The 15855-nt window shown below is 35.3% G+C and overlaps 1 protein-coding gene across 5 annotated transcripts in view; it reads left to right on the top strand.

Annotated features, from left to right (window-relative positions):
• KIFAP3 (kinesin associated protein 3) overlaps nucleotides 1-15855 on the top strand; it is a 178875-nt gene that overhangs the window by 76851 nt on the left and 86169 nt on the right. For all 5 annotated transcript variants that reach the window (XM_042975506.1, XM_042975505.1, XM_007077026.3 and 2 more), the window contains one exon: nucleotides 5897-6059. In XM_042975506.1, the coding sequence (XP_042831440.1) occupies nucleotides 5897-6059 (163 nt within the window). The remainder of the gene's footprint in view (nucleotides 1-5896; nucleotides 6060-15855) is intronic.

Raw genomic sequence — 15855 nt, 5'->3', positions numbered from 1 at the left:
TTTCCTTGTTTTTAGAAAATCCTTGGCCGTTATCTCTTCAAGTATTGCTTCTGTCCCTTTCTGTGTCTCTTCTGCCGGATTTCAGTTATACCTGTTAATCCATATGATATTGTCTCATGGCTTTTTGATACTGTGTTGTTGTTTTATTCTTTTTATTTTTAAAATTAAAAAAATATTTAGTTCAATTTGGAAGATTTCTATTAATCTACCTCCAGGCTTACTTATTCTGTCATTAGCTATATCACATCTGCTTTTGAGCCCATGAAGGTTTTCTTCATCTCTGTATTGTGTGTGTATGTGTGTGTGTATTTAACATTTCCATTTAATTCTTTTAGTATCTTTTTCTTCAAAATTCTCTGTTCATTCATGTTACCCATTTTTTTCCAGTAGAGCCTTTAACATATTAATCATGTTAAATTATTACTAAATAATAATTCTCTGATATGATTTTAAATTCTCTGATAATTATACAGGTCATATCTAAGTCTGGTTCTATTCACTGCCTTCAGTGGGATATTTTCTTGCTCTTCATGTATCATAATTTTTTATTGAAACCTAGACACCATGTGTTGATTAGTACAGATTGAGATAAATATTATTTATGTCTGGAAATAGGCAGACTTTATTTTCTAAGCCTTTAGTCATTCTTGTCAGGAGTTACTTTCCACGTCTTATGGGCTCATACCCACGTAACATTATGTTGTCTTTGGTACGGGGTATTGGTTGCCAGAGGGTTTTTCTCAGTGTTCATGTTCCACCCTCCACTTCAGACTTTCCCGGTGTGTCTGTGCCTCAAAGAGGACCTCTCTCTTCATTTTAACACTCTCTCAGCAATGTACTGCTATTACTTGTTACTTGGCTTTTGCTAATATGGTGTCGGGTTCAGAGAGGGGGAAAGAGGAGATTTTTTTGTTGTTCTGATTTAGCCTTCAGGCAGTCTTAGGCTGGTCCCATGTCCATAGTTATACTTGTCAGCAGTGGGGCTTCCGCAGTCATCCCGTCAACACCTCTCCTCTGGAAACAGAGGAACGGAAAAGAACAGAAAAGAACCGTTTCTTTCCCCCAGCTGCTGTGGGTCTTTACCTGTGTTTTGGATGTGACAGGTTTTGTCGTATTTACCCAAGAAGCTTAATTAAGTCTTTTGTTTTTAGGGGAAATAGGAGGAAAAGATCTGGGCAGCATTTTATGCCTCTTCCCTAATGGCAGCCGTTCCCCTCCCTGAGGCCCCCTCGACTAAGGGGGAAGTTTTCTTCCATGTCCTGTTCTGTCCCCAGTTTTTCTTGTGACCTTCCGATCAGGTCCCAGAAAAGACCTTGCGAGTGGTTGCAAACACCCTGAGCATCTGCAGCGTCACATTTCTATAGTCAGGCTTCTTCACAATTTATTTAAAATCTTCCATGCAATCTTCTCTCCCAGTTCTGTGGCAACTCTGGTTTTTTCCAGTGAACCACCCTGTGTATGTAAACCAGCGCTCATGGCCCTTCTCTCCTTCAGGGTACCTACCTTCCTTATATTTCAGGCCAGTTGATTTCCTTGGAACCTCAGCTCTTTGATGTTTTGTTTTGTTTTGTTTTTTAAATGTTTGTTTATTTTTGAGACAGAGAGAGACAGAGCATGAATGGGGGAGGGTCAGAGAGAGGGAGACACAGAATCTGAAACAGGCTCCAGGCTCTGAGCTGTCAGCACAGAGCCCGATGCGGGGCTGGAACTCACGGACCGTGAGATCATGACCTGAGCCGGTCGGACGCTTAACTGACTGAACCACCCAGGCGCCCCAATGTTTTTTGTTTTTTTTTTAAGTTATGATTTTATATCTGGAATTTTCTTCCAGTTAGGGTGGGAACCACATCTTGTCCATATTTTTATATCCTAAAAGTAAGTTTGAAGTTCTGCCTTTTCTTTTTCTTTTTCAGAAGACGGGATATACTTTTTATTCACTTTTATATCTCCCACCCTGTCCAGCACAGGGCCAGACACATAGCTCTGCCTATTTTTCTTAATCACTATGCCTCTACTTGACTACTTCCATAGCATTTTAATTAATCTCCCTGTTCTATTCTTGCCTCCTTCCAATACATTTTCCACTTTGTAATCAGAAGGATAGTTTTTAAAGAGTTCCTTGAATGCTGAATCTTCCATATCACCCCAAGGCCTTTGCACATGCTATTTTTTTTTCCATCTAGGCCACTCTTTCCTCTGCCTCTTCAGTTACCTTTAGATAACTTCTGTTCATCCAGGAGATTATTTTTCCTTAGAGAAGCCTTCTTTGATAACTCTTCACATTGAGATTATATCAGATCCACTCATATTTTTTCATGGTACTGGCTTTTGTTTAAATCTTAAGTAACTGTATAATAATTTCTTTATTTCACTCCTAGAATATAAGCTCCATGAAGACAGGTATCATTTCTCCCTTGTTCACCAATACATAACTGGGACTTAAGAAATATTTGTTAAATGAATAAATGAAGCTTAAAAAGTTGTTATTTACTGTAATCAGTGAAGCTAGTGATAGAATTATGGTTCTGTATAAATTTGACAAATCTTTTTCACTGGCCTCTATGGAAATTGTAGGAAGGTAACAAAATATTTACCTGGCCTATTCAGAAGATTAAACTAGGAGAAAGGGAGAACCAAAATTAGAGTCTTTGGAGATGGATTTGTACTTTTTAATGAAGAGCTCTAGATATGATTACAGTGTGGCTGTGGAGTGAAGATAGAGGTCTGAAGGAAAAATCATTGTTGGTTTGTCAATTTAGTATTTTTTAAGAAAACCAGCGTTCACCGCTTAGCATGGAATGAGAGGGAAAAAGGTATATTGAGGGCTCAGTTAGCAATGTGACTTTTATGAGGTCAATGAAAGATTGCAATAAAGGTATGGCAAGGCAAATAAATGCTTTAGTTTTCTAATACAAGAAAAGTAGAGCAACATTACTCATAAGTCTTTCGGTAATGATCGAAGAAACATGTAATGTTTCTCTCCTTTTTAGCCATTGCTTTGTGACAGAGGTGTGAGATATTTTTATAACCAACTTGTTCTGATTGCTACCTTAAGAAAAGTGAATATTGGGGCGCCTGGGTGGCTCAGTCGGTTAAGCAGCCGACTTCAGCTCAGGTCATGATCTCGCGGTCCATGGGTTCGAGCCCCGCATCGGGCTCTGTGCTGACAGCTCAGAGCCTGGAGCTTGTTTCAGATTCTGTGTCTCCCTCTTTCTCTGACCCTCCCCTGTTCATGCTCTCTGTCTCAAAAATAAATAAATGTTAAAAAAAAAATTTAAAAAGAAAAGTGAATATGGGCATTATGTTACCAAAAAAGTTCTGTCTTCTATGAGTTCTCACTGTAAAGCAGGCTTCTCTCGAAACAGTTTTATGATCACCTAGATTGAGGGTGAGCAAACTTCTGTAAATGGCCAGGTAGTCGATATTTTAGTCCTCGTTTGATGTATTTATTTTTGGTTCATGTGGTCTCTGTTGCAGCTTCTCCTCTCTGCTGTTGTAGCATGATAGCAGTCATAGTCTGTAAACAAATGAGTGTGAGTGCGCTCTAATAAAACTTTATTTACGGAGACTGAAATTTGAATTCTAAACATTTTCATGTGTCATGACATATTATTCATTTGATTTATGTTCAACCATTTAAAAATCTAAAAGTCAAAACCATTTTTAGCTCTTTAGCTAGTTTAGCAAACTAGCCATAGTTTGCTGACCCCAACCTGGAGTTTCCACTGTTACTCGTAGACCAGCTTCTCTCCTGAGGTTTTGTTTGTTGTTTTTTGTTTTTTTTTAAGGTTTATTTGTTTTTGAGAGAGAGAGCGCAAGTGGGAGAGCGGCAGAGAGGGAGGGGGACAGAGGATCCTAAGCAGGCTCCCCGCTGACGGCAGCAAGCCGGACATCGTGGGTCTGAACTCCCGAACCGCAAGATCATAACCTGAGCAGAAGTTGGAAGCTCAAACTACTGAGCCACCCAAGTGCCCCTTCTCTCCTGAGTTTTATAAGATTTTCAAATATCAGATGACTACCAGGTCAAATTAAGCATGACAAAAATAAATTTTTTTTTTGTCCTCTTTGTCCTATACCCGCTTTTCAGTTTACAGATCTTAGTTAATGAACCCACATTCTCCTTATTGACTGTGCAGAAAAGGGCTTGGGATTGCTCTCCTTAGATAGGCCTTCGCACGGGGGTGACCCGTGGCTGGCATCTGGGAACTTGGATTTCAGGCGTGTTTCCACTGTTCCCTAACTGATAAGGGTCGTTTACTGTGCCTGAACTGTTTGCACAAGCAATGTGGTTTTTGCTAAACACCTGCTTTCCTTCTGGGAATCTAGAATTTTAGTTTGTGCTGGCATAGGGTTCCTGTGTGACCAGCCCCCAATAAAAACCTTGGGCACTGAGTTTTAGCCTCATTTCAATATTGAAGCACATCCTGGATGACTGTGTGGGGAGAGGATTCTAGGAAATTTACACCTCTGGACTTCGCCTCCATGTGCCTTTTCCCTTTTATGATTTTGCTTTGCCTCCTTTCATAATAACAAATGACAGTCACGAAGGTGACTGCATGCTGAGTCCTGTGAGTCCTTCAGCAAATTACTGAACGTTGGGGTACTCTTGGGGACCCCCATCACATTGACCAGGACACAAACCTGAAAGTCATCTTCAGTGCTTCTACTTCACTTCTCATTCAGATGCTTTGACCATATCGCCTAAACATCTCTCAAATTATTTCCTCTTCAATCTCGTTGTCCTTTCTTTGATTCAGACTCCAATCACCTCTCACTTGTCTACTGCAAGATATTCTTAAGTGCCTGCTTTCGATCTCTACCTATTGCAGACTATCCTTATATGATGTCCCTTACTCATTTGTTTGTGTCCTATTCTGTGTATGCATATGTGTATGTATGTATGTATGTATTTATATATTGATCTTTATGCTACTAGTCTGACCACATCACCCTCTGGACTTAAAATCATTCAAAGCATTCTTCTTAGCACTAAAAGTTTTTTGTGATTTGTTCAACATCTGTTTAATAGGCTCCTGCCATTCCCCAACTTATATTTTATACTATGTCCATACCAAAGCACTTGCAGTGCCCCAAATAAGCTATTTTATGCCTAAGTGTCTAGCCACTAGCTTTTCTACCTGGATCTCCATTGCCTTTCTTAACCAGAGAGTAAATTATTAGACAGTTTTAAAAACTTTATTCCTAATTTGAAGTCTTTTCTACTCTTCTAGATAGCTTGGTATTCTTTCCATGTTGCTTCAAGAAGACTTCATGCATTCCATTTTTATTACATTGGTTTTTGTTTTTGTTTGTTTCTTTAGAAACAGCGTGTGCACATGTACTTACAAGAGGGGGAGGTACAGAGAGAGAGAGGGAGAAAGAGAATCTCAAGCAGGCTTTATGCCCAGCGCGGAGCCTGACTGGGGCTTGTCTCACGACCCTGAGATCATGACCTGAGCCAAGGTCAAGAGTCAGACGCTTAAGCAACTAAAGCCACCCAGGCACCCCTATATTACATTGTATTTTAATTATTTGTTCTATTTGTCTGCTCTGTTTTTAGACTGTGGAATCCTTAAAGGCTAAGACATGATCTTGTTTGATCTAGCACAGGGACTGGCACTTTGTAGGTGGCATTCAAGAATGTGTTTTCAAAGTCTCAGTGTCATTTGGCTTCCAGTTGACACTATTAAGTGAAGGAAGGATGGGATAATGTAGAAATATGTGTTTTCTCCTCAAAAGTTTGATTTTACAAAAGTTTATAGATTAAAATGAGTAAACAGATTAACACGTAATTATAAAATAGATCTACCTAAGGGTAAAAAAATAATTATTTGTAATCTTTTTTGTCGTATTGTACAACTGAACCTCACTGCATTTGTATTATTGTATTACATAGGTGGAAATGGATATTGTTGAAAAACTGGTAAAAATGATACCCTGTGAACATGAAGATCTGCTGAATATCACCCTACGACTTTTACTCAACTTATCCTTTGACACGGGACTGAGGAATAAGATGGTACAAGTTGGACTGCTTCCCAAACTCACTGCACTCCTAGGTATGTCTTTTAAAATCTAATGATGGGGTTGCTTGGAATTTCCAACACCATTGGAAAATTGAGCTCTGTGTTGAAGTCTGCTGAGCAAAAATCATTCTGTATATGTTCTTTGATTGGGAACTCAATACTAAAAATAAGCAGAATGAATGAAAAATGATGTGAGCCAGGATTTCCATGGTGCTATAGAATGAAGGAATAGAAACTTTTAACTCTTACTTCATTTCACTTCATGTGAAAGTGAAAATATAAAAGTACTACCAAGAAAGCAAGAAGGAAAAATTACTTTCTGTTTAATAGTATTTTTAAAAGCAGGTATCATTTAATTCTTACATTCTGCCATACTGTTAAAATATTGCTTTTGAATACACAAATTTGTGGAGCCTTTTTGTCATTAAGTTGAAAAGGGCATTTTTTAATAGCATGGGTTAGAAAATATTGCATTGGCAGATTTAGTTAATAATACATTGTTTTCTTTTAACTGTTAGCAAGATAACTATATAGCAAAGATGGATTGAATAATTAACTCTTAATGCTCACACATAAGGCTTCTTGGAAGAGGATTAAAAAGTCCTTTATGATCTGTTCAATGTCTGTCTTCATAGGTACTTGCTACTCCCCAACAGATACTTTATTATGTTTATACTGCACATATAACATATATTGAACATATATTATACTGAACTATATAGTTCTCTAAACAAGCTCTTTATACCTAAGTACTTGTCCACCTGCTTTTTTTCTCTACCTGGAATGCCATTGTGTTTTTTAACCAGAAAGCACAATTCTTACCCATCTTTTAAGACTCCGTTCCTTTGTTCAGCACTGCGGTTTCATTTTTTTTTTTTTTTTTTGTAGCTTTATCCTTGTTTTCAAATATTTTTTTAACTGTTAACCACTAGTAGTGTAATAGAAGAGAATGATTTAAAATTAAGTTTATTCTTAGCTGTCTAATATCTGAATCTAGTCTCTCATTGATATCATTATTTTCTTTATAATACTAGCAATAACATTTATATTGAATGTTTACTGTGCCAGTCATTTTGTTTTGTGCTTTCTTTACATTATCTCGTGGGATCCCTGAGATCTTTACTCACATCTACACAACTGATAAAAGGCACAGCCCACATTGAACCTCAGTTGTGTCTGTTGCCAAAGTTGGATTTCTTAACTACTACATTAAACTACACTGTGTAGTATATTAAGTAGACCATGATTAAGTAGAAAATCCAATTCTCCAACACCCCTTAAAATAAAGGAAGTTTTCAGGAAACTTATTTCTTAATCCTTTTCTCAGAATAGGAAAACCTTTCACCAGTCAGTCCAAGAACATTTGGCCTGTTGACCAGTCCACAAATATTGCATAGGACTTTTATTATACAGTGTAGAAGGAACTCTGTTGAGAAGCACTTTCAAAAATTGCTTTTGTGGAACCAAAGCAATACATTTAACAAGGAAACAGGAAAACTTGAAAAGTAAAATTGATGGCACTTTGAATTTAATTCATGTAATCCTTTATCTAGCATGAATCTAGCAGAATTATGTATCAGATATTTGGTTAGATTCTCAGTGTATGCAGATGAGTAAGTTATATTTCTTGTCCTGACGGAGTTCATAGGCTATTTGGTTTATTCTGTATTTAGTGACCTACTTTTATGAAACAAATGATTTAAGAGAGATTTGGGGGAAATTACGAACAGGATACGCAGTCTATATTTTATTAACAAATAGTAAATTTTGTGATATGAGATATAGCATTTAATAAAATAATTTCTTTCATCTCTTCTAGAGCTCGATTTCTGGAGTCAGATTGTCTTATTAGAATTATGGCTGTCTTTACTTCTAACTATGTTGTGTTGGGCAAGGTACCCAAACTCTGACCCAGTTTTTGTCCATCTCTAAGATGGGGATAATAATTATAACCAACTTAAAGTTCTTTTGAAGCTTAAATGAGGTATTGTATTACAGAGTGCTTAAAATAGTACTTGACACATAGTATCTTCTTAATAAATATTAGCTATAAATCATTTTTTTTACCATCATCACCATCATCATCATTACTTAAAGTGGACATTCTATAAGTGTTGCTGACTTACCTTGATCTGAATACAAATACCTTCAAATAGGTATTATGTCTTTATTGACAAACTAGGTAGCTTATTTATTTTTACTCTCCTGGGATGTGTGCGGTTTGATTCAATTTCAATTCAGTAAAATGTTGAAGATCTACTATGGCAAAACCCAGTGTTAAGCACTATAGGAAAATATTTTTCAATCTATGGATATGTTGAAATTCAAAAGAGAGAATGTTTCCTTACTGGTCCTTCATCGGCAAAATGCCATTTGAGATGCACATTGACTTTAACCAAGGTGATGTTTATAAAGGAAGAAGAATAGAGGCTGTAGAAAGTATTTCAGGTAAAGTGACCAACATTACCTAAGGCATAGATGGTGCTAAGCCAGTGTGAGGAACAATAAGAAGATAGTAGGAGATAACTTTGAAAATAAATGGAGTTTATGTTCTTTTGTGGTATTATGATGGTTAAGACTATGCTAATAAGTTATACTGAATTTAGCTGATGGTGGGAATCATTGCAGGTTTTTAAACTAGTTGGGTCACAGAGTACTGCTCTAGAGAAATTAATCTGACATTATTCTATTGGATGGACTAGAACTAGAGTCTGCAGAAGAGCATAATAGTCTATTATAACAGCAAGACCAGAAGTACAGAAAACATGGACTAGGAAAGAGGTAGTATGTCAGATGTGAGGCAAAAGAAATACATATTACAGGTAGACTTAATGTGACATGCTTACTTTTTGAATGTAGGTGATGATAGGAAGAATTCATACCCCATGACTGTTAGAAGTCTAGTGCCAGGGACAGAAAAAGAGAAGTGTGAGGGAAGTAGTTTGAGGAAGCTAGCAATAGATTCAGTGTGAGACATTTTGGAGACAAATAGAAACATAGGTCTATAGGTCCGGAGGAGTAAGGGTTAAAAAAGGAACACTTACCTTATAGAAGAAAAGTGGGAAGAGGAAACCACTAAAGGAGACATAACAGCCAGAGAAATGTGTTTATTTTTTGACAAATACATAAAAAGTATATCAAGTTTAGGCCGTTACTGAGAAGCCATGATAATCTAGAACTCGTCATGCTTCAGAGATGAGGAGGTTTTGAGTAGGAAGAGCAACTGAAAAGTGTTTACCTCGTTTGAGTTATTCTTTCAAAGTGTTGTTACTTCGTTATTTTCTTTGAAATATCATGAATTCCTAAGGCATCGGGTTTTACTACACCAAGGAAAGTAAAAAGCTAGTATTATTCAAATCTTGCATTACATAGGTAGAAGTAGAAGATCTGAAAAATTTCTACCTCTGTTATCTGTAAAAACAGATTAAAAGCAGAATGATTTTGTTGAGATGCTTATGGGTAGCTTACCTTCATAACTTCTTGGCTTACCTTTGTATGGTAAATAAAATAGGTTGATAGTTAAATCCTCACAAGAACAGCCACAAAAATTTTCTGGGAGAACAAATTGAAAAAAATATGGAATGGTGTTGTGATTTGAATAATTGTTCAAAGTGAACAGAAATTTGGGTACAGCTCAACTTTTTTGCCATTTGGGGAATCAGTATACTTTGTAAACTCATGACAAGTTTGATCTATCTGAGGACTAATAAGTAGGCTCTAAAATCCTTCCTCTTTAGGTAAAGATTATGTCCCATCTTTTCTTCCCTTTTTGTTCACTGCTCACAAGTTACTGAATTTTCACCTAAGCAATTTCTTTCTTTTCAAATGTTCATGTATCTTTTGCTTAATAACTTTGTTTAGTTCCACCTTTTCATTCTCCACTTACAAGCCATGGAAGCAATGGCAATCATACATAGTAAACAAAAGAGAATATCTACTGATATTCCAGGATCAAGGAAAGGGAGAAGATGTACATATTGAAGAGAAATTAAAATATACTAGAGAACAGTGACTTCAGCTTCTGTAAAATGCTTCAGAATGCCTATAAGTATTTAGAATATACAGGTTACATCTGTTTACGTATCATACATTCTTTTAATTATTTTAAAGACACTGTTGTTTTCTACTTTTTCATTTAAATTATGAGTTAAATAAGCTTCCGTGGGCCTTTTATAAGGTGAGCCTATGGGGAAAAAAAGCATTTCAAATTCCAAATAACTGATTTCAGTATGAGTTTTTAGAACATAGCCATTTTGTAAACTTTATAATTGTTTGTATTTATCATCGTCCAAAAATGGCCCTTTTATTCATCACTTCCCATGAAAAACCTGTCAACTGTATTAGTGGAAGACAAGGCTATGATTATTAATAAACAACCTTAAGATCCCAGTACGTTAAGACACATCAAAGATTTACTTCTTCCTCGTATTACATATCCATAATAAGTGAGTACCAAGTGTTGGTCCGTGTCACCATCAGAGACCAAGACTAACAGAATCTCTGGGTCACCATGGCACCAGGGAAGAGAGAAAGAGAAAATGCAGAGTTGTAAACTTCTCTTGAAGACTTCCACTCTGAACTGACAAATATAATTTTTGCTTACACTTGGCACTGATAACAGCAAGTCACATGGCCATGCTGAACTTTAAGGGGTTGGCAAATGTTTGGAAGGATTAGAACTAGAATATTGGTGCGTTAGCAACCTAACAATCCTGAAAGGTATTTTCCAGTTTTTATGAATTTTCTTTTACTTATTTTTTCAGATTTTTTTTTTTATTTTTTATTTTTTAATGTTTATTTTTGAGAGAGAGAGAGAGAGACAAAGTGTGAGTGGGGGAGGGGCAGAGATAGAGGGAGGCACTGAATTCAAAGCAGGCTCCAGGCTCTGAGCTGTCAGCACAGAGCCCGATGTGGGGCTCGAACTCACGAACTGTGAGATCATGACCTGAGCCAAAGTTGGATACTTAACTGACTGAGCCACCCAGGCGCCCCAGATTTTTATCTTTAAGTAATCTCTATGCACATGTTGAGGCTCGAACTCACAATCCTGAGATTAGGAGTCACATTCTGTGCTGACTGAGCCAGCCAGGCACTTCTGAATTTTATTTTAGCTGAGTTTCCAGGATTACCAGAATCTGTTAAAAAAATACATCCTGAGACATTATAGCAATACTACCATATGTAGTGTATCTAACTACTGTAGTACCACAGAGCACATTAATTAAAAGCTAGAATTCTGGAGCCATACTATATGACTTTTAATATTGGCTTCATCAGTTATTAGCTATGTGATACTGTGTAAATTATTTAACCTATGTGTCCATTTTCTCATCTTCAGTATATAGATAATAATGCATGTTAATAAGGAAAGGTTAAATAAGAGTACAGCGTTAGGAAATTATATAGAATACAAACTATAGATATCCAAGGAATGGGTCTTTCTGATAAGAAAGTTTTCTCAGCTTATAACATTAAGGGTATTTAATCATTTTATATAAAGTTCTTTAAAATTGATTACATGTTTCTTTTCATAAATGTTTTCCTAAATGTACTTTTAATACCATAAACGTAATTTAAATTTTTATTGAGAAGTATAGTGTGGTGGTTAGTACGATGGGCTTTGGAACCAGAGTACCTGCGTTCACCTGCTATATGAGTTTTTTTAATCATTGAGTCAAGATAATTTATTATACAGGAATGTAAATATTACTGTGCTCAACTATTTCCCCTTACTAAATGGCCTCAGAATTCCATGTATTTAAATTTTTTATGTACAGGTTTTCTGTTTTCCCCTCTTATTTTTAGCTGTCACTTCTCATTTCTTCTGTTCCAGAAGCAATTCTATAGCAGCAATTTTCCTCTCTCTAATGATATATTTCTAATCTCTTGTGGTCTTGGAAACTGACAACTGAGCTTATTTGAAGTGTATATTTTGTTAAAAATGAATTCCAAATGAATGCCCAAAGGGTTCTCTTCCCAGTAACACACTCCTCTCAGTAAGGTTTATTGCAGACTTTGTAACATTTCTTTTAACTGTGAAGAAACCTATTTTGCTTGTTCTCTCTGCTGTGTCCAAAGAAATTGCATTGAGTGTATAAATGATTTGCTGATAAGCTATTAATAACAGAATAGTCATTTTTATACTTGTTAGTGTATATGTTACTTGTGTGGAAAAATAAATCCTTAACTCCTAACACAATAAACTAAATTTCTCAATTGAGCAATTCAGTGATATATTTAATATCTCTGGTGTTTGGCCACTACAATTATATAGAAATTGTAGTAAGGAAGCATTACACAGAGCATAGACTTTAAAGGGATAGGATATAATTAGTATAGAGCAATGACTTTCAAACATCTTTACCCCAGTCTATAGTATAGTTTACACTACAACCTAATACTCACATGTGTATGTGATATATATATGAATGTGTATATATCCATATGTGTATATTTATATACATTACATTTTACTTCTTACATCTATTACAGATTTTAACATATGTAATTTTTAAAAATGTTCACAAAGCAGTATTTACCATTTCTGTGTGCAGTGAACTGTATTTTCTATTTATTTTCTGATCATTGTTTATTCTACTTATGACTTATATTAATTTTGTGTTCTGATTGATTTGACATTCATTTGGAAAACATTGAACTATGGGAAAGTGATTAGATTTCTTTCCCATCGAATGTTCAGAAATCTTAATCACTGTCTCTGCTGGATTTTTTGTGTGTTGAACAGTAGATTATCTAAATTCTTCTAGGTTATTCTTGGCAAGCAGTGATGGGAGTGATGCCATGGAATTGAAATTTTTTTTAATGGAAAAAACCTTTTGTAAATCAAGTATTTGAAGAATTTGGGGTACGTTTTCTTCATTGTAATCACGGAGAAGGAATTAAAGAGCATAGAGTAGAACATGAGTGGTCAGGTTGGTTTTTTATTAGAAAGAAACTCAGTTCAGGTTGATAGAGGACTGAATTAAAGAGTTACCTTTTTTATGTATAGAAATTGTTTATTTTTTAAAAGATGCAAAAAATGTAAAGCCACTTTTGTAGGGCTACACACGTGGAGAACTTTGCAGAAGTGAATTTTAAGGGATGCTGTTTCAACTGGAAATGCTATCAGATTTTAAGTAGGTTTTCTTTACTATTATTTGGGGACCCCATAACTGAAAAATCTTTTTATATTTAACGATAGATTATTTTAACTAGAGTACAATGAATCATGAATCTTTCAGGCTCTAATAAAGCTGTGCTATATGAACATTTAATCCCCTTCTCTTGCATCCTGAAACATTTAACTAGTACATTGCGACCCCTGCTGTTGTCAGAATTGCTGAATAACTGAGAAAAAAAATGTAATTGAGGAAGATTTTGTGATTTGACTTACTTTTAAAGGCAGAGACGTTTTGTTATAGCTCATCTGTTTCGCCATGTGAGGCTGAGTGAAATGTTACTCAGTAAAACCAAAAATTATTTAAAAATATTGTCATATAAAGCATTTCATTTAGGGATTTTGAATTTAGCTTTTCTTTTGACATCAGGGACACAAAAAAGGGATTAATAAGGAATCTTAGAAATCATTATTTAAAATTTTCTTTCTCCACTTTTCCTGAAATTGATTTATTTGAATAGTTTTGATCCTTTGCTAGGCATAGAAATTCCCTCAAGGGAATAAACCTTATAAAATGTATAGGTCTCATCCTACGTATATGAATTTTTGCATTTGTTAAAACAAAAATGGACTAGTCACAGCCAGCCTGATGGTTAAAAATGTTTCAAAATTTTTGTTTGGATCCATGAGGACCCTTGTATCTAAGTATCCCTTTGTTTTTTTTAAATGCCACCAAAATTATCCCATTCTTACTTCATTTTTGATAATGTTACTTTCCTAAGATTTCATAAAGGATCCTAAACTTACCTCTGCTTACTATTTCAGTATCAGTTATAAAATCTTTTCAGTGTTATTCATTCCCGTGCTTGACACATCATTTCTTAAGCATAGAAACTTCATATTACCATCTGGGAGACCTGTCATAGCCGGGGGTTTCCGCAAATGTGATTATATGCAAATTGAATTGGACCTAGAAAGTTTGGCTTTATTTAGCCAATTGTTAGTTCAGTCAGGTTTTTTATGATACAGAGTTAATTTTTTTAAATGTTTAGAGATTTTTGGCTCATCTAAGAATCAAATCATTATAAAAAAAAATTCCCTGTCATAAGTTTTTAAGCCATTTGACCTTGATGTGTCTCAAGAGTGCTTCCTTATGTCAGAATATCCTGGGTTGGGAGTTGGCAAGGAAATGCTTCGTCATAGTGTGTTCTTCAGTTTCCTGGAGAATGCACTGATAGTGTTTCAAAAGTGACTTGAAAACTAAATGTTCGTAGCTTTTCATCTGATGCACCAGACAAATGTTTTTGCACCTCTCAGTTGCTCTGGCTCCGATGATTCATAAGCTAATAAGTACTGCTTGATGTGCTTGGGGATGATGTTAAGTAAAGGAGCAAGCATAAATCCCCAACTGAAGTGCATTCTTTGGGAGAGCCTACCTAGTTCATCATGAAATAGTTTGTGCAGAAAGCTTTAAACATCACATAATGGGAGAGATACTTTATTACAGAATGCATAATCAATATTAAAAAAAAAAAAACTACCGTATTTCACTGGTAAACTCTTTTGAACAATTTTGAGTTTATTTACAGTATTCTTTTTCCTTTTTGAATGATATTGGTATGTATTTTAAAGTGAGTAATGTTCCAAGTTTTCCTGTCAGCTTTTCAATTTTTAACTTGATTTTCAAAGGGACTTAAACTCAAGGGAATAAACATACACATAAAATGTGTAGGTCTCATCCTACATATATGAAATTTTGCGTTTGTTAAAACAAAAATGGAATAGTCATAGCCAGCCTAGTGGTTAAACAGATTAGATAGCTACCTATAAATTATAGGCAATCCTCACTTCCCACAGTTTCTCTGCTATTTTGTAAGTTTTCCCTGTTTATCAGGAGATTGTAGGAATTCAGTGGTTAGAGAGCATCAGTTTTCAAACTTTGGTCTCAGGACTCTTTTCACTCTTAAAAATTATTAAGGACCTCCAAAGCACTTTTGTTTATTAGAGATTATATCTAGAGATATTTACTATATTCATAATTGAGGAAAAAATTAAATATTCATCTTAAAATAACAAAGTTGCTACACTTTAACATAAATATGTTATGAAAACTCTTTCCAAAACAAGACAAAAATTAGTGACAAGAGTAGCATAATTTTATATTTCTCAAATTTCTTTTTTTTTTTTTTCATTTTGCAAATTTCTTTAAAGTCAGGCTTAATAGACAACAGCTGGCTCTCCTAGCTCCCTCAACACTCTGTCGTGGTATCATATTTCATATATGTCTTAGCCTCTTATGAGAGAATGTGAATTTTAAAAAGGAAAGTAATATATTAGTATTTTATTAATACTAATATATTATTGTTATAAAAATGTTATAAAATGGTGTGACTTTGTTATAAAAATGGTGTGACTTTGGGGATCCCCTTTAGGGATCCTCAGGCTGCACCTTGAAGACCAGTGAATTAGAGCATTCCTTTAAAGCTTTTAATTCCTGTTAAATGCATACATTCCTGATTGTAATAATACACCAGGAGTCTCAAATTAGCAGCTTAAATCCGTCTAGAAGACATGTTCGGCTTTACCAAAATATAGTCTCTTAATTTTAACTTTGGATTTCTAGGCATGATCCAAACTCACCCATTCCCCTGAGATAAACCTTACTTTCTCATAGACATTTCATTATATTTCTTGCCTTGCCCTTTAGACATT

Source organism: Panthera tigris, chromosome F3 (genome assembly GCF_018350195.1).
Source record: "Panthera tigris isolate Pti1 chromosome F3, P.tigris_Pti1_mat1.1, whole genome shotgun sequence".
In the NCBI taxonomy this organism is placed as follows: Eukaryota; Metazoa; Chordata; class Mammalia; order Carnivora; family Felidae; genus Panthera; species Panthera tigris.
This window is presented reverse-complemented; position numbering and strand designations above follow the sequence as displayed.